This window comes from Eucalyptus grandis, chromosome 3 (assembly GCF_016545825.1).
Source record: "Eucalyptus grandis isolate ANBG69807.140 chromosome 3, ASM1654582v1, whole genome shotgun sequence".
Lineage (NCBI taxonomy): Eukaryota > Viridiplantae > Streptophyta > Magnoliopsida > Myrtales > Myrtaceae > Eucalyptus > Eucalyptus grandis.
The window spans coordinates 44,932,597-44,951,887 of record NC_052614.1 but is presented as its reverse complement, the minus strand read 5'-3'; the positions used below and the strand labels follow the sequence as shown (position 1 = coordinate 44,951,887).

General features: G+C 38.2%; 1 protein-coding gene and 1 pseudogene across 1 annotated transcript; one reads left to right on the top strand and one right to left on the bottom strand.

Moving 5' to 3' along the window:
* Nucleotides 1–200: 200 nt before the first annotated feature.
* On the top strand, nucleotides 201–4,028 carry LOC108957094 (translation initiation factor IF-2-like). Its single transcript, XM_039308823.1, has 2 exons — nucleotides 201–1,034; nucleotides 3,335–4,028. Exons 1-2 carry the CDS (start codon nucleotides 1,013–1,015, stop codon nucleotides 3,850–3,852), a joined length of 540 nt encoding a protein of 179 aa, XP_039164757.1. The 5' UTR covers nucleotides 201–1,012; the 3' UTR covers nucleotides 3,853–4,028.
* Nucleotides 4,029–8,611: 4,583 nt separating this feature from the next.
* On the bottom strand, nucleotides 8,612–17,697 carry LOC104431094 (annotated as a pseudogene).
* Between the last annotated feature and the right edge of the window lie 1,594 nt (nucleotides 17,698–19,291).

Below are 19,291 nucleotides of genomic sequence, written 5' to 3'. Positions count from 1 at the left end.
TACTAATGTGCAGGGGTGTGCCAAGGCGAGGTAAATTTGTATATCGTGCGTGTTTAAGTTACCTCCGGGACGAATTATCATCTTAATTGAGGTTTAGGACGTTGAGATTTTATTTCACCCCATCATTGTTTATTACTTTCAAGGCCATAGTGTGGAGGACCATCAGGTGCGATTGTGGTGGGCGTGAGATGTGTCACTTTTCGACTGGCCTTGCCATTAGTAAAGTTTAGGTTAACCCTAACCCCAATGAAAGTTTTTTCGAGAGGGTCGATAGGAAGGGACCGTAAAAAGGCTTGTAATTGTTAAACTTCTTAGGGTTAACAATGGATAAATAAATGTTGTGCTTTTTGTTTGGAAATGTTTATTGTGTTTTTTTATCCCTACTATGATAATTGACAAAGTGTTGTTTATATTATGATTTCACTTGCGTTTAATTGAAACATAAAAAGAATGAGTCGACGACGTGTCATGGGACGTCATAATTTAATTGATTGTTGATGGATGTTTGCACGCTCTAGATTTGGAGCGTGACACTATTGACCAGAGACAAGTGATTTTATCAAAAGAAACAAGTGATCTTATCCAAAGAAAATAGTGATTATATTATAAAGGGATAGGTAATCAGGGACTAGTTATCATATCCATTCATGAATATGGGAAGTACTTGTAGAAGACGTGTTAATTTTTGGCGCAAAACTTAGTTTGGCAAGGAAAGCAGGCACGTGTTTTAACTTTCTTAAGATAAGGACATATGGATATTGATTGATTGATTGAGTGTTCAGATTCGAAACCGACTTTTACATTTACTCTTTTTCTAGATTCCTGATTTTTCGAAGAAGGAAAAATATTTCCAATTTTTGTTATCAAAACTCCCGTCTTCAAATCTTGGGTTTCCAAAACACCTCAAACTGAATCATCCTCTCATCTTTCTTTTGGACACTCCCTCCTGAACACAAAGATTCATCCTACCTCCTCGGCACAGCAACAGTCGCAAGTCCCTCCGTACAAAGCAATGGCGACTCAATCTACTCAGGGTAATCTTCCACCTTCCTCTTGCTAATTATCCAACTGTTGAAGCGAAATTTGTGAAGAATACTATGGATTTCTTTAAGAGTAGAGGAGCATCTATAGAAACGATAAATCAGTTTGTGAGAGGCTCTGGTTTTGAGCCTGAGGCTGAAGTTGAAACTGTGTTTTGCTAAACCTCTAAGATCACTGCCAGCAGAGGATGTTACGTTTGTGCCAGAAGAGATGATGAGGCCGGCCTGACTCGTCTAGAAAAGTCAAGGAAAAGGTTGAAGAAACACCTATGGCTGAATCTAGCCGTGAATCTGGGAGAACTAATGAGAGAGATTCCGAAATTCGTCCGGGAAAGGATGACAATGATGATGTTTTCTATCAAAGATTTGAAAGGAAAAAAATGACTTTGGAAAAGAAAAGGGGTATAAACACAAGATTGTCAGATGAAAGCCGCATCATGAAACCAATGATGAACTGGTGGCCAGAAAAGTGTTGCCTCACAGATCAGTTGATTTTATCTTCTTTGAAATACATGCGATTTTTATCACTAATCTCCTTCAAGAACTTAGGCTCCGTTCATTTCGTGAAAAATAATTTTTGGGAAAACATTTTCCAGATTTTCCGGTGTTAGTTTCACGGAAAATGAATTTTTTGGGGAAAATGTTTTCCATGAAAAGAAAAAAGTCTTTTAAATTAGGAAAAATGTTTTCCATTTTTAAAAAGTGAAAAATATTTTCCTCACTTGATCTCTCTTATCTCACATCTCTACAAATCATCATTTCCTCATTCCCTCTCTTCTTCTTCTTATTTTCTTTTTTTTTATTTGAATTATTTTTAAATTTCTTTTCCTTTTTAATTCGAATTATTTTTAATTTCCCTTTTCTTTTCCATTTTTTTTCTTTTTTTTTCTTTGTTTCCCATCTTCTTCTTTCTTGGCTAGTCGTCGGCCGTTGCTAAGCGAACCTCGAGCTCGTTGATTTCAAGCTCGTGCTCTGCACTCTTGCTTATCATTTTCTTTATTTACTCTACCCTACAATTGTACATTATTCAAGTAAATGACTCTATATGCTTTGCTTTTTATTTTTATTTTTATTAGAACACAAAAGACACGGGGAGAACAAGCCACTCAAGTGGAAGATTCTCATTAGGGCTGTACATACTTTGCTTCTTTTCTCTTTTGCTTCTTTTTAAAATCCATATGAACATTTTTTTAGAATAGATGAGCGTTTGGTGACAATGAGGGAACAAAGAAAGCAAGTTTGTCTGGATTTAAAGACAAGTTCATATTTGATGGATTTATAGGTCGGTAAGTGATACATGCCTAAGTGGTGAAGTCTTAGAAAATATTTTTTTTACCAAACACCAGAAAATATTTTCCGAAACAATTTCAGGTTTTAGCCGAATACCAGAAAATATTGTCATTTTCATTTTCCTAGAAAGCGACTTCTGGGAAAACATTTTCTGGAAATGACCCATTTTCCGTGAAACAAACGGACCCTTAGACTTGAAAAATTCTGCACCAAGTTTGATGAAGTGTCTCCTTGACTTAATGCATACTTCTATTTCAATCTTTCTTTCTATTCTCCAGATTACATTCGATTTTTTGTTGGTGATTCATTATAATATTTCTTCTCAAGAACTTGCCAAAATTCTGGGTGTTAAACATGATTACTTCATCCTATCCCTGCCTCTTTTGAAGAAGCTTATAAATTTCTTACAGAAGATGATTCTTTTTCTCATGAGCAAAACACTTATGAGTCTCACATTCTCTTTCCCCTCATATACAGAAACCATTATTAGTTGGATTAGGCTAAGGCCTCTTTCACAAGTGACATATCCAGATATGAGGCACGACTACTTTGGGCCATTGCTAATCATGTCCCTTTCTCTCTTCCAAACACTATATTCTTTCTTATGTATAGAACTGTGAGGAAAAATAAAGGGAAGTTGCCTTGTGGTTCCCTTGTCACTAGAATCTACAATCATTTGAAAATTGACATTCGTAGAAAGTTCAGGCGGGACAGCTTAACCAGACTTACTCTTGGTGAGGAAATTTTGTTTAAAATGCATATGAGACCATCTTTGGAAGGGTGGAGAGAGAGACGTGGCAATCTAGTCAGAATTGGAAAAAAAATGAAGATGAAAGCTCTAGAAAAATATTGAAATTGCAATTCATAATAGAGAAGAACTGAGCAGAAGAGAAAGAAAAATAAAAGGCTCAGTGGAACCTTCTGTTAGTACAGTAAATTCTGGAATATCTGAACGGGCTCCCAGAAAAAAGGGGCCACTAAATCTTTGAAGAAATGGTTTTCAGATGAACCTCCTGGAGGGTCAGAGCAAACATTGGCTAACAGATTGAAAGAGCTCAGACAGAAAAAGAGAAGTGCTGATGAAATAAGGGCAGAGCTGAAACAGCAAAGAAAAGAAGCAAAAAGTGAAGCGGAGGAGAAAAAGAGAAAGGAAGCTGAATCTGCCGGACAGGCAGAAATTGAAAAACAAGCTGAAGCTGCCAGAAAAGCCAGAATAGCAGCAGAAGTTGAAGCAGAAGCAGATGCAGATGCAGATGCAGCTAGCCTTGACGGAGAAGAGAAAAGGAAAGAAATCGAAAGAAAAGAAGAAAAGGAGAGGAAATTGCAGTGTGAAAAAGAAAGACTAGTAAAAATCAGAGATTCATTATTCGATGAAAAGGAAGCAGCTTTTTCAGGAGAGATCGAACCCGAGGAAGAACCTATTGGATATCCTCATATTACTGCAACTTCAGCAAGTCCTACAGATTTGGAAAAAGGGACAGAGACTGAGGACACTGAGCAGAATGATATGACTCAGGGGTAGCCAAAGGACAAACATCCTTCAGTCCTTGTGACACGAAGTGCTGAAGCATCATCCAGCAAGTATGAAGTAATGCAGATGCCGCTTGAGATCAAGGACAATCAAGCAGCACTGAGAGATAAGATAGCTGTCCTGCGTGCCGAGTTCTTTGAGGAAATACAAACTATGCAGGTCATTTTGGATGCAAAAGTGAATAGCATTCAGGGGGGGTATGGTAACATGCAAGGTAAATTTGATGGCTTGAAGGAAAACATGAACAGAATGGAGCTTGGTCTTGGAAATTATATGGCTAAATTGGAGAACAAGATCAATATTTTGAAATGTTATGACCCTGTTCGAGCCTATCTTGAATCTTCCTCCAAACATATTCCATCTTCGTCCAAATGATTTTCAAATTTTCTTTTGTGAACTTTTGGTTGTGCACTTAATTGCTTTTGGACTTTAATGAACTTTATATGGATCAGTTTCTAGCTATATTATTTCTCGATGTTTTACTGTGATGCAGACAAAAAAGGGGAGAAACTTTGTAGATACTATGCAAAGGAGCAGATTTAGTTGAGTAGAAACAGATTCTAAGAGATCAGAGATTGTGTTGCAGATATTGAAATTTGTATAACTTGCAAGTGTGGTGATACTTCTAATACCTTGTTTTTGCAGGATATACTCAAAATAATCAGAATAGACTTATATTTATTAAAAATTATAAGGAATCTTCTTTATTTACTCGCAAATTTTTACCAAGCTTCCTTATAAAAATAGTCATGCACTTACTGGATCCTTGACCTTTCAAAAAATTGCCTTTTCTTTTAAATTTCTCAATCAAATCTATATCTACAAAGAAAGTTATGTCACCATAAAAATGGGGAGATTGTTGAGGAAACCTCTAGTAAGTTTTAGTGTTAACAAAACTGTGCTTTGTTTTTATCAATCTCAATGACTACTAAGAGAGAATTTTGATCAGATATGGAACATATCAGGTGTTTAAGGGAAAATAATCAACATCTCTATCGTCTCAAAGCAATCCCAAAAGGAACAGTCAAGTATATCCAAGAAATCAGTTGTATCTAGTGGGTTGATAGAAGCAGTAAATTGCATGGATAGAAAGAGCTTACTGTGATGTAGAACACTGCACGGACAGAAGTAGCAACCCAGTACTTTATGGATAAAAGCAACATACTGCATAACACATCAGCGCATTGAGTGAATAAAGGCAGGATATAAGCACTGATTGTGAATTCAGCAATGCAGGATTTTGGATATGAGCACTGATTGTGAATTCAGGCGGAGCATGTCTACAACCTGCACCCTCAACTCAATCACGAACTTCAATAATATCATTTTAATAACTCTATATCATCCCTTGATAGCTAGTGATCTAGTATGGATTCCTCATTTTACACTATTTTGATATGCTATCAATCTTAAAGAATAACTTCATGATTTACATAATCATGTGAGATATTTTCGTTGATTGAAAAATCATTCCAAAGACAAGAATCTTTGAATTGACAAAATATCTCAATTTTTGGAAACCAAGATTTGGTTGTGTGGGCAACCAAATCTACGGGGATTCCGATCTACCAAACAATTGTCCAACGGGAAGTTTGGAGACAAAGGTGCATAAATAAAGACCAAGGTGTCGAAGAGAAAATAGAGATCAAGAATTAAAATTCCATAATTTGAGTGAGATACTGAGCTCTATCTGCTTTAATATAAGCAGCTACAACTTCCATACTCTCTCAATAATTAGGTGGTGAAATCCAACTAGTAGGCACTCACTTGGGAGAGTGAACGTAAGCTTACAATAAGCCGAACCACCATAATATTCTGTGCATAGCGTTCTATCTCTCTACTCTCTTTCATTTACCGTTGATAGAAGCATTGCACTATTGGTCAGGTTATATCAAAATCTATTGATATCAATACTCTATTTCACTCGATTGCACTCCAATCACACTTGATTAGTTTTATTCCACACTAGTTAGTCGAGTTTTTATAATCACCGATTCACCTCCCTCTAAGTAATACTATTAGCCACCTTCATTTTCTAACATTATCATCCACTACCACAACCACATCATCACCTCCTTCCGTATGGGAGAGAACCTGCCATTACCAAGCACCATGCTCGTCTCCTATTATCATATTATCTATAGTTGGATTTGTCCCATTTTTGATCTCATATATTTGGTAGAACTTGAAGATTTTGGAGAAGCCATTTCTAGAACCCTCCTCCATGACAATAACAAAATGAGATCAAGATTAAAGAACAGCCCATAAGTCCTAGAGGCCTTAGATGAATTAGGGGTCTTGAAGGTTGAGAAAAGAAAAGGAAAGAGAAGAGACTATTGACCCAAGAAAAGGTTGAAGAAAAGAGGTTAGCGGGTCTTATAAAACAAGAAGCACAAAAGCATGTTCTGGGCAGGTGTCACCGAGAAAAGGCCATATCGAAGAACGATGAAGCATTAGATATTTGCCGATTGACGCTGCGGAAGGACAGGACAGTAACTTAAAGCAACCGAACCTAGTGTCTCCTGTTGCTTGGAGATGCAGGTTCTGCCATCAGAGAAGCAACAAGAGCACCGTGCTTGTGGAGAAAATCACAGGCTTATATCAGGTTTAAAGCAGGGAGAGCTTCCTGATGGACTGCTCCGTGTTGCGCAACAGGTGCTCGAGGGCGCACAAGAAGAGGAGCACACACTCGGACACGGCACGTATCAATCAGCAACCAGATGGAAGCTATGTGGCTGTTATCCGGTTCGAGGTCAAAGGCGATTATGAGTTGTGTGGAAGAGGAAGATGGGAAAGGATGAGAATTATTTGATCTGAAGAGGAAGAACATGAAGTTATAATGAGGATAATGCAGTAGCTTTTACGTGGTAATCCAAGTCTCTTCGTATAGTTCATGTTTGAAGTTTCTTTTTCTCTTCTAAATATAATGCGCAACTTCTTTGTCTAAGTAATTCCACCTTCCACCTTCGTGTTCTGATCGATACATACTTTTCTGTGTGCTAAACTTCACTCCTTTGACGGAAAAGAAAGGATCATCCAGGACTTATAATAAGGGTCATAACGTTCTGGATCAGAAAGTCTCCTTTCCATATCCTTTCGGAATACGATGTTCTAAACTTCACACGATGATGTTTGCATAGCCTTCTCTCGTTCAATGATCCATTTGCCCATCTGTTCAAAATTAAGCTAAGAAATGACCCGAGACACAGATCAAGCTAAATCTGACCGCTTTTCCGAATCTAATGGCGCGTTTTTTTTCATACAAAAAATGAATAATTTAGAAAACATTTTCTTAAAAATGATGACTTGTGTCGCTCAAAATAATAAGTCAATAAGAGATATTTTCTTTATTAACAATAATTCATGCTTATATATTTTTGTGAACGATAAAATTGTTTTTGTCTATTTAATTTTGTAAGCAATGCAATGGATCATTTTTGGGAAGTATTTTCTAAATTATTCATTTGTTGCAAAATAAACGAACACAGGTATGTTTTGTCTTGGTTTGGAAAATATTTTCTAAAAAATGATCATTTGAAATAATTAATCTATGAAAAATATTTTCATTATCAATAATAATTTATATCTAAACATATTCGTGAACAATCAAAATACTTACTGACCAAAAAAAAAAAAAAAGAACAATCAAAATACTTTTCGTTCATTTGTTTTTACAAGCGATATAAGTGGTCTTTTATTGAAAAATATCTTTCAAATTATTTATTTTTTGCTAATAAACAAAACCTTAATGCGAACGGATATTGAGGACGACGGTTTGGATTCAACCATCACTAGGAGGCACCACGTACATCTCGTCAGGCTACTTTGAAGCTGCTGAGACAGATTTTTATGGTTATGATTTCTAGTGACCGACCAGAATTAACACATACGGTTATTGAAAACGAACCAAAGTATTTCCAATGCCACGGGAAAAGTACTATCTTGATCATACTTTATCTCACTCATGGATGTTAATTGAGTCTAGCAACATCATGCTACTTTTTCTTGGGAAAATATCGTTCAAACCACCATTCAATTTCACATAGAATGACTAAGGTTATAGAACATAGTCACTTGAAGCGTAAAAATATCGCAGCACTTTCTGTTGTCATCCATGAAATTTTTACATTATCACAAGTTTTTAGAATCTCAATCTATAAAATATTAGAAGAAGGATTATTTTCCTCCATTCCTAATTGGAAGTGGCATAATTTACATGTTTATAAATTGTAATCCACCAATCAAAAGACTAGAGGGAGAAAAACATAGCCATATTCGAAATAGAACATTCATCGACAATCCACATGTCGAACTCTAATAGACTTGTTATGATGATCAACTTAACACTCGACAGTTCAAGCCATAGCACCTTCAGTCATAGAGCCCACACGTGACAACTTGTACGGGAAAAAAACGCATAAATGATCCAGTGTACTATGCTTTCACTTGGGAAGTAGCTGTATTTTGCCCGATGCTGAAAAAATATCGAAAGTGATTCCACATTCCCTACAAGAAACCTGACAAATCTGGTGTAGTGCACACAAACATTCCCCGAAATGCACTTAATAATGCTGATGTTTTGCCAAGAAAAAGATGCATATGCCAAGAAACCAGGAACCAAGTGACCGAATCTTGATGAAGATAAGGCAATGCTTGGAATTAAGGCTACAGGGGACCACTTTCCATGGACGTAGCCTCCCCATATATGAGTATAGAAAACTCTCATATGTCCTAATTACCAACAGTTCAATCACATGAAAGATTACTGCATGAGAGTCAACGACAAATTCCATTTAAGTTACCACACTAAAAAGGTATACTAAACATGTATCGACAGAATACAACTACTGCCAGGAAAATTGTGGCAGAGTGATTACTGCAAAAAGTACATACAAATCAAAAGAAGTCATGATACGGATAATTTATCAGGAAAGAGTAAGAAGGATCTCTAACTAAAGAGAGGCTGAGCTAAGACAGAAATAGATGATTGTTTTCTGATCAAAGAATGAATGCACTGGTGAGACTTGATCTGGAGCAGCAATCTTTTGCACTTCATTGAATGAATTGAAAGAGTGACTGGATAAGGAATTAAAAAGCTGAGACCAATATTGCCACTTCAATTATTCACCACTTTTCTCGGAACCGACTTTATCATAGAGGCGATATATGAGACTAGACTTTGACATCTGAGGTTCCCTTTCCAGAACAGCAATGACGTCCTTCACAGAAATTGTACGAGCTACCTTCGGTTGTGATGCAAAAGCTTGGTTCCTCCCTAATTTTCTATTGGCCCCTGTAAAGCACAAAAAGTGGGTTAAAGGCCTGATTGTGACGAGGCATCACGCATGAGAGAGTTGGAGATTACATTCTGAACACTATTGTATTATGCATGGTTTGTCTGATGAAAGTGGTACCCTGTCCAGCATTAGTTTTTCACGCTGAAGAATCATTCTCAGCCACTGCATATACTTTAAAAACCAGAAGTCTAATACATTAAGATAGCTACCAGTCTATGACATACCAGATGCAGCTTGCCCCTTTTTCCTGCTTCTTGATTGTCCTTATTGCTTCTTCCAGAGATTGAAGATTTTTGACTGTCTTTACCGACCTGAGATGCCACTTCCAATCCTCCCTCACGTTTTGACGGGCTTTTTCAGCCATAAGCTGCCACTTGGACAACACGTCATCTCCTCCCACAGCAGCTCGGGCAGCAACATTTGCAGCAGTTGCTCTCATTTTGTCATCTTCCTCTTTGTTTACCTAAATAGAGAAAAAAGAGGATGCACGTATGCTCTCAGTTGCCTAGTAATAACATCAGGCAAGAACCATGAGAAGCTGCGAGGCGAGCAAGCTTAGCAAATAAAGTAACTATGTGGATGGACCAATGACTCAGAATTTGATCCTCCTTTAAACAAGTAGGTGAGGGGTTCAAGGAAAGGGGGGATAGCTTCTGTCAAACCAAGCCATTTCACCCAAAAAGACATTTAATATTACCTTCACGGATTTCCCACGGTTTTCATCCTTTTCTTTATCACCATCAACTCCCTGATTGCTATCAGGCTGCAATGATGTATACTAGCAGGTGTCAAACAAAGAAGCAGAAAGGGAGGTGAAAATGAAGAGGAAAAGAGAATCAACTACGGAAAACATATTTTATATGTATAGACATATTTATTAGATCTGCAAACGTGTTCATACTTAAGCACAGGTTTTGTAGTTGTAAAGGCGAGCAGAAAAAAGGGGATAGACTTGCCTCACTTTGCTTCCTCAGCTTTTCTGCTTCAGCCTGTTTCTTCTCCCATTCTTCCCTAGCCTTGCGGTTCAAAGTCATAAGGTGCTGGCGGACATCGGAAGTGACAATGGTCCGGTGTCTGGGCTTCTCAACATCAACCCTCTATCAAAAATAGCTTAATAAGGAAAGTCTAATATATTTGAATCAAGTTAGCAGGAGGGTAGAAAAAAACTGACCTGCTTTGAGACTCTAATTAAATTGCACAGCAGTCCACGCAGCCTTTCCTCCACACTCTAAGAAAAATGAGTTGGTTAAGAGAATAAACAGGAAAGGTTAAAGAGCAGAGAAGCAAGCATCTCACCAAAGACAGACACCGCTCCACATCGTTGCTTATTGTCTTCACACCACATCGTGCCACTGGCAGAAGCATAAAGTCAGATCTCTAGAATGTACCAGGGTATAACAGAAGAGAAACAAAAAATTTCAAAGGTGAAGATTGAAGAAGGGAGTTAACTGATCTCGGCCAACTTTTTCTGCAGGGGAGCTCGCTGCAATATCAGAGTTTCTTCTTCCTCTTGGACAACTCTTCGGGATGCTTCCGAGACTCGACTGTCTTCCTTCGGCCCAGAAAACAGCTGTTCTTCTTCTTCCTAGTTCCAATACCAAGTTTCACAGATTGAAAAGTCCAACTCTTAGAAATTGAATAATTAGTTAGTAGGAAAAAAAAATACAAAATTCAGATGTCAATTCATACCCTGAGATTGACCCCACTAACAGCAGTGACATCAATGAGTTGTTCGATGCTCTGATCTGCGAAGGACCCAGATACCTTTTGCTTCTTACTGCAGAGATTTGATACACAAAATTACATTGACAAATGTTAATATCCAAGGTAAAATTTCATACTCAAAACTGATCAAGATAGAATGTTCGGTAAAAGCCACATCACCCTGAAGGAGGTGGCGAAGAACCAAGTGCCTCAAGTGGCTTCTTCTGGCCAACAGAAGGTTTTTAGAAGGCGTCCTTGCATTATTCCCGCTGGTGTGGATGCTGTACGGGAGCCTAGCTGATATAATAAAGGCAAGTAAAATCTTTTTAAAAGGGCATACATGCTGTCAAATTTTCTTCTGATATCATCACAGAATGAATACTTGTACTGATGATTATTCTCAGAAGAACCACCAGTTCTTGTAGCAAAACACAGAGCAAAGTGAATGAAGAGGGCCACAAAGAAATTGCATGCACATACATCCGTACAATGCTTCAAAAGTGAATTTTCAAAATCACTACCCTACTAAGGGAATAATGCAACATAGCCCAATCAGTATAAAAATTGCACATGGGGAATGAGAGAATAAGTTGTGCACTAAGCAACCCTCTGTTCTGCAGTTGTAGATGCAAGATATGTCCAACGCATAATGTCATAGCAACCACTCCTAGTGACAATGGCACTAGAGAATTCCTTTCCTAAGTGGAAGGAGCATATTTAATTAGTAAATATGCTCTTGTACTGTATCATCCTCATGAAGATTTTATTTCATTTGTTAATGCTTTATGATACAAGCACTGCCTGGTAGGTCTTTTAGTTGCAAATGAAGAGGAAGGGTTCAAGTAGTTCTAACACCCAAAGCATCCAGAGTCTTCTTATTCACTCCCATAAGCAAACATCTTCTAGCCCTCGCATTTAAGAAACACGAGATAAACCTCCCGAGCAGACCATCAGGACAACCTTTACATCTTTGCCTATGCAATCAATTGTTCAATCTAATAAATTATGTCTACACCGTCCACATACTGACAGAAATCAGTGCATTCAAATAATTAGCTGAATTAAATTACAAGATAGAAACATGGATGAATGTTAAAAGATCACCTGGACGTTAGTATCCTGAGCTGGTGTTGCAGATAGAGAATCCTGACGTGAAGTCCCAGCACCTGTAGGAGTCAAGAAACCCACTCCTGGAGACTGCGGGTCAAAAGAATTGTCCCTAGAGCTTCCTGATATGGGCATTCTTTGCTCAAGATGCCCAGCTGAAACAGAAGACAGTCCTGGAAGGGAAGATAGCTGTTGTTTTTGTTGATCACTGGGCTGATCAACAGGTTCATGTTTCACATACACTGATGATGAGAAAGCACCAGAACTTTGGTCTTTAGAAGTAGAGGGCTTCCAAAGAACTGGATTTTGTTGGAGTGATATATTGCTTGCAAATGGAGGGAGAGAACCAGATTGCGCTCTCTTGTTATCATTGTTAGGATGCTGCCGATCAAATTTTGGTGCAGTTGCCAAGCTCATTGCCTGAGTTGATCCTCCCGGATGACTTGAACCCATGTTTTGATGAATTGGGATCTGCTTCATTTGTGCATCATTAGGTTGTGTTTTGACAGATGAAGCAGAACTAGTCATATTTGTTCCACTGAATGGATGGTAACCACCAGGACTTCCATACTTGGGGAATGTCTGCATGTTCTGAAAATGCTGCTGTTGCATGAATTGAGAATCTGGTATCCTTTCCACCTCTCCAGCCTTTGGACCATTTCTATCCATTGTGGAATGGACTTGGCCTGATGAAGATGAATCGTTGAATTTTGCAGCACTAGCAGGCTGCATTCTAGGGTGCTGCGGTAGAGCTGAAGTTTGACCTTGGATATGCAACTGTGGAGGAGGCTACAAGAGAGAGAAATCTTAGTTAAATATTAGCATTTTATTGCAAAAGTGAGCGCAAACAATAAAATAAATTGAACAAGGAAATAAATCGAACACCAGATTTACGTGACCTGGTCGTTGTGACCTAGTCTCCATGTACAGCAGTAATGATTCCTCTATAGATCAAGCAATTCAATGGAGATTTCAATCACGCTCGAGTCACTCAAACACTCTCAGCGTTTTAAAACTCCCATTTACACCAATAACTCACTCGGTGTTTAGCCTCACACAATTCCTCATGAAATAATCACTCAATTTCATAGAAAAATTCACAAATCTTACCACGAGATTTGTTGGCCTCAAAACACTCTTCGAATCGTGCCTGGATGTAAACACGATATAGCCCACCTTTGATTCACGCCAAGCACAGCACACCCATGGGTGCACTTACAGCACCTTAAAAGCACTCACATGGCACAAAAGCCTAACTACGGAAAGAGAATCCTTCATCTTTATATATTAAAAGTGGAGCCCTTGGGCTTGCCAACTCAAACGCCAAAACTAATTTCCGGGTTTTGCAGGCAACTTTTGGACTAACCCAAATCGGCAACAAAATTACAAATATGGAATTTCCAAATTAAGGACTTTCTTTATGAGTTTTCTATTTCCAAAATTAAGATGTCCATTGGATAAAGGCTGGACATATCAGATAGGAAATCTCCCATATGAATTTAGACTTTTGCTTACGAGCTCAAACTATTCATATTTTGACAACATTTGTAATTCTGTGTACGAGATCAATCATGCCAATCATACCTGCGTTTGCATTTTCATAACTGCCAGCTTCAGCATCTGATCTCCAACAATTCCTCGCATGATTCTCACAAATCCATCCTTGGCAATTTCATTTTTCTACAATAGTGAGACCAAACAACAGAATGACTAACAACCTCATTGAAATTTCCTTGACAAGTAAAGAATTCAAAAGAGCTGTACCAAAATTTTACCTTCAGTTTGGCATAAAGAGTTTGCAGTTGCATGGCTCTATCTTTATCAAGCTGGGGAAGAATCACAGGGAGCAATAATGCAAATGGAACTTGTTTAACGCGATTTGCTTTATTTGGTGCTTGCCCAGGGACCGTTGCCTGTTGATTGCTCATTTGCTGTAACTTCAAGTACTGAGATTCACTGTCTAGTGTCTGCACTCTACCTGGCTCACTTACAGGGAGGGAATTGTTTTCTGACACTGGCATGCCAGGAGATTGTTTAATCTGAAGAGAATTTTGTTCTCCCTGCCTAGTTGATGACCATCTTGCACTTGTTTCTGCTTCAAATGCTGGTGATTGACTTCCTCCAAAGTGTTATTTTGTTGGGGATCAGCAAGAGAGTCACCTTGTTGCCGTTGCATCTGTGCCAACATCTGTTCCTGATGTTCTGCATTTTTTTGTTCTTGTTGAATTTGAGAATTTGCATTTTCAGCCTGGCTAGTAGGTTGCCATCCAGGATATGATTGGCTGGGCATATGGTTGTCTCCTTGAGAGACACCTGAAATTTGATTAAGAGTAAGACCCTTTTAGGCAAAAGATATAAGATTGGCAGCCCAAAAACAGAGAGAAGGGAGGGAGTGATCAACGTGACTTAGATAGCTGCTCTCCAGTATACATACTGACCAAGATTCTACTTTTGTTTGCATTCGTCCGATATTACACCAAAGCAATAAGCATACCAAGCGAATATGTCCATTCATTGGACACATACTTCATGTAGCGAACGAAGTATAGTAAACTTCTTACAGCTGACACTGCCAAACACTGCATCCACATACTGCTGGCTAAAAGTATTACCCAAAAGCACAGCACACCACAAGCTTTGAAACTACGAATAATTGTCTTCTTTTCTAACCTTATTTTTCATTGTAACAAAATGGCTTCTCATCACTTTCAGACATTAAGATTAAATCCTAAAGAAGATTTCACAACTGAGCTCCATTTAAAGCTCAAACCTCATCACATCTACATATTTCTTTAGTGATCCAACCATAATGTCCAAGAACCAATCGCCCATCTTAAATGGTCTAATTATCCTTTCATACACAAGCCTCATAAGCAAACTTTTGTTATATACACCCAAAGGGTGCATTAAAATCCATTAAAGAAGTACCTTGTAACAACCAAAGAAGACAATAAATGATGCCAATACATCATCTCAATGACAACAACATAATTAAAGCTTAAAAACTCTATTCACATAGTGCTTATCTTCTTTGGAAGGCATAGACATGGAACAGTAATGCTCACGGTTGAAAAGCAGTCTACGCTTTCAAATGACAATTTTGTTGCTCTACTAAAATACATAATACTCCTACATTTCACACTTACATTCATCTATATGCAAATAGAAAAGGCATTGGACAAAGGCTAGGGATTGGAGAGGACAATTTTTCCTGCAGCATCACTTTTGACTCTAATAAGCTGGCTTTTGATGGGCTTTTGATGCCAAGCAGCAAGTTGGACAAAATGCAGAGAGGTAAGAGTCCCCTGGACAATCTCTTAGTTATGGTAATGAATATCAACCTACTTATCCTCCTCATCACAGAAGATTGCTCACCCCCCCCAAAAAAAAAAAAAAAAAAAGAAGAGAAATGCTCCCTGTTGTATTAGAGGCTTTGCATGTTTATGGCTTCAGCAAGGAAATCCAAAATCGAGAATAGGATAAAACACCAAAGAATCATATCATCATGCTCATCCTCATGTGCTATTATATGATAATTTCTCGATTGGCTCTAATTTACATTCAGACATAATTGAACTAATGCATTCCCGACAAATTGGAACTAAGGATTGATATAGGCCAAACAAAGTTGGGTTCATCAAAATCTTCAACAGCCTAATTGCCCTTCAATCTCGCAGCCCATTCAATAGGCCATAATCTAACTTCTCTAGAGTCATGCAAGAATATGATGTACCAAGATTCCATAACATAAATGAAATCCATCGGAATTGGCTCGTTAGACTGAATATCATTTGCTCCTGTCTTATCCTCACAAACAGCATCTGAAGAAGCCTAACTCTGGTTCCACGTAAACTCAGTAGTCATGACCAAGGACCTGATTACTTGAACGAAAGGTCAACACTATTCTAAGGAATCAACAAAGAGACTAGGATCCAGATGTCGCTAGACTTAAGTTTCAAATTTAATCTAAAGCCCCATCTACATCAAACCAGGCATAAAGGTCCAAACATTCAGCAGTAATTAGATCGATTACTAAAATTTGCAAGCAATTTCCTTGAATGGCATGGAAAAATCTTCATGCTATTCCAAGCCAACAAAAACTTGACTTGTTAAAAGTTAAAAACTTTCAATGTGGTGTGACAGAGACAAAAACAATATATGTCCTCTCTGAACTAACTACGTTTTATTATCACATAGACCCGATATGCAGCAACATCCTGATAACCTAAGAGTTCGCATCAAACACTACCCAAAAAGAGATTCCTAATCCCCAGACAGCAAAAACTTAAAGCCAACAACACCTTTATCAGATGATGATGGTCGAGAAGTTGATGCATCACCTCCGATATCACGATTAAGGGCAGCCTGGAAAGCCTCCACGTCAGCCCCTGAGTGCATGGTTTCGTCCTGCAGGCACACAATTAACCTAATTATTAAAAAAAAAAAAAAAAACCCTCTTCCCCAACCAAACCTCAAATCCAAGGAGAGAGCAAAATTTTCCAAATGAATGGGAAAAGAAAGAGTAAGAGAATGGAAACCTCATCTTCTTCCAGAAGCTTCATTATGGAAAGATCCATAGCGTCCAGCAGTTCCCCGGTTCAATCGTTCACCCAAAATCAATGACTGTTGAACCAAATCACCTATTTTTTGCACAGAAAAAAACTTCTCAATCGAACAAGTAGTTGATCACATATGGCCATAACATTCGATTACTAATTCAGCAAATGATCAGCCCTAATCCCATACAAGAGATGGGATTTGTCGATACCTCAACGTTTTATGCTCAGATTGAGGTTGAGTAATAGGCAGTTGAAAGCATCTCCCCTCGTTATGACCTCAAATTCAGCAGAGAGAATAAACCAATATAGCTATTGCCACAGATCAAAGTGACGACGGTGTGTGCCTCAGGGATATTCCTGCAAACAAGCTATGGGATCGCCCGAGGAAGAAACCCAGCAAAACCTGACCTTGGGCTTCTCAATAGAATCGGCGTAACTCCATTTCTTGCGCGATCATTGATCACCAGCAACAGCAGCACCCAGCTCCATTTACTCTTGATTCAAGGGCATTACGAGGAGCTCCAAACATTGCGATTCAACCGAATTGCGCCAACACTTCAAAAAAAAAAAAAAAAACTTTACTTTAGACGGAGACAGAGTGCAGCAAGAAGCGGTCGGCCATGAAACGAAAACGCCGAACGGTGCAACGAGAGAGAAGACAGAGATCAGAAAATGGGTTTATATAGGCATTTCAGCAATGGTTGCCACTGCCCATATTCGTTCCCATCAGATAGAATTCGATTCGACAACCAGAAAACAGGATCACCGTCGAGCTCGGCTCCGGCTCGAGCCGGCATCCATGGAAGCTCCTTCGCTTCATCGATACCCTTTTTTCCCCCTTTGACGTTCACGATCGCTCGAAAAAAATTCAGAGAGACAAACCACACACACCCACCATGCCAAGCTTCGAACTTTACCTCAAATCCAGAGGTCCCCCAGGTTCCAACGCCGGCGCGCGCGTTCTTGATATGAACGGAGAATCGGCCGGTTAGGGCACGAGGAAGAGAGACGGAGAGACCGCCGGATTGGTACCTCAGGACCGACGGCGGCGACGGCGGCGGGCGGCGGCGGAGGGATGCGCCGGTGCGGCGGCGTCTCCGCGGTTTGTCAGTTGGGCGACGGTGGCGAGGGAAGGCTGCGAGCGAATGAGCGCGGCTTTGTTTTTTGGACAGGGGCGAAAGAGGTCTTTTAAGTGTAAAGTGGACCTCATCTTATATAAATGTCCAAAGTAGTGAGGTGTCCATCTTAGCTTGAGCCCGACGGTCTGTCCAAATTTTGGCCGGCTAACGAGCACTTGATTTTTCCGGCGGTCAGGGCATTTTTGTTTGAGATAAAATCTGGATAAAAATTAAGAAGAATGAAGGAAAACTTAGAAAGCCAAAAAGAAAAAAAGAATTCGAACCAGAGAGAGAGAGAGATTGTCGATGGTTTTTTTTTGGGCATCATCCTTTCGACGTCTATGGCGAGTGCCGTCGACCTCCATCGAGGGTCCGGTAAAGGTCAATGTCATGACGGAAGTCAATCACATATCTAAGGGGGCAGAGCTTGATGCCGTACTTCTCTGCACTCTTTGAGTTCGACGCCATGAAGGAGGTTGATCGTAAATGTGGATTGAGCTTGACGTCGCGGTTGAGCTCAAGCCTAGACTAGCAAATAGTGAAGTTGCTAATGGTGGATTTTTCAACAGTGCTGAAAATTTGAAAGTCACTATTTTTGTAAATTATGACACTGTCGATTGTGTAACGGTTTTGAAAATCACTATATTATAACGGTCATCAATTTAATGATTATCATTTGATTTGTGATGATTTTGTAACGGCTCTTTATTTCATTTGCCTATAAAATGAAACTCCAAATCACAATCCTTTAGTACTGAAATTAAACCAAAATTGTCCCTCTCCTTCCATTTCTTTCTTTGTCGGGGCACGCATACAATTTAGCTGTTCTTGTTACTTCTGTTATTTTATGTGGAGTAAAGAAGAAGGCTTGCTATATCATGAAAAGGTAGCCACTAGAACCATCCCACCAAATTTTATACTCTAAATGACGGAATTATCCTTAATACGGTGCTTACACGTCTAACACAACTAATCTTATTTTCATTTTCGAGGAGATTTTATAATAATTTTAGGTTACGTTTGGATTTCTAATCGGGATATGACTAAATATGATAGGATGTGAAATCTTAGAATATTTTTATATCTAGTTTATTGTTTGGTAAATTACAGTATTAAAGTCGGATATATTTATATCATATCATATACATTTTTTTTTTTTTTTGATATAAACAGGCATATTATTATAAATGAACCTAAATGTTCATAAATAAGGATGGTGAAAATCTCTCGTAACACTATTCTTTAATTTATTTTTATTTTATTTTTCCTCTTTTTCATATTATTTTCTTTATTATTTCTTTTTTTCCCATTTCATCATTCTTTAATAAAATTTTATCAAATAGTAAACTGTACTAACATACCTAAAGTACAAAAATACCTAAAATATATATAATAAATATAAATATTTAATTTATAGATTGAATGTTTATTATAAGATAGAATTAAGGTTGAATATATAAATTGAAATAAGATTAATTAAAAATAAATTTATATATATATTTTTATTTTTAATTTCTTAAATTAGAATTCAAATATTATTTATATTGAAATATAATTTCAATTTTGTTAATTTAATAAGTTTGTTATTCGAGAAAAGTAATTTTCCTATTATGAATATTAGAAATTCTATTCATTTTTATCTCAC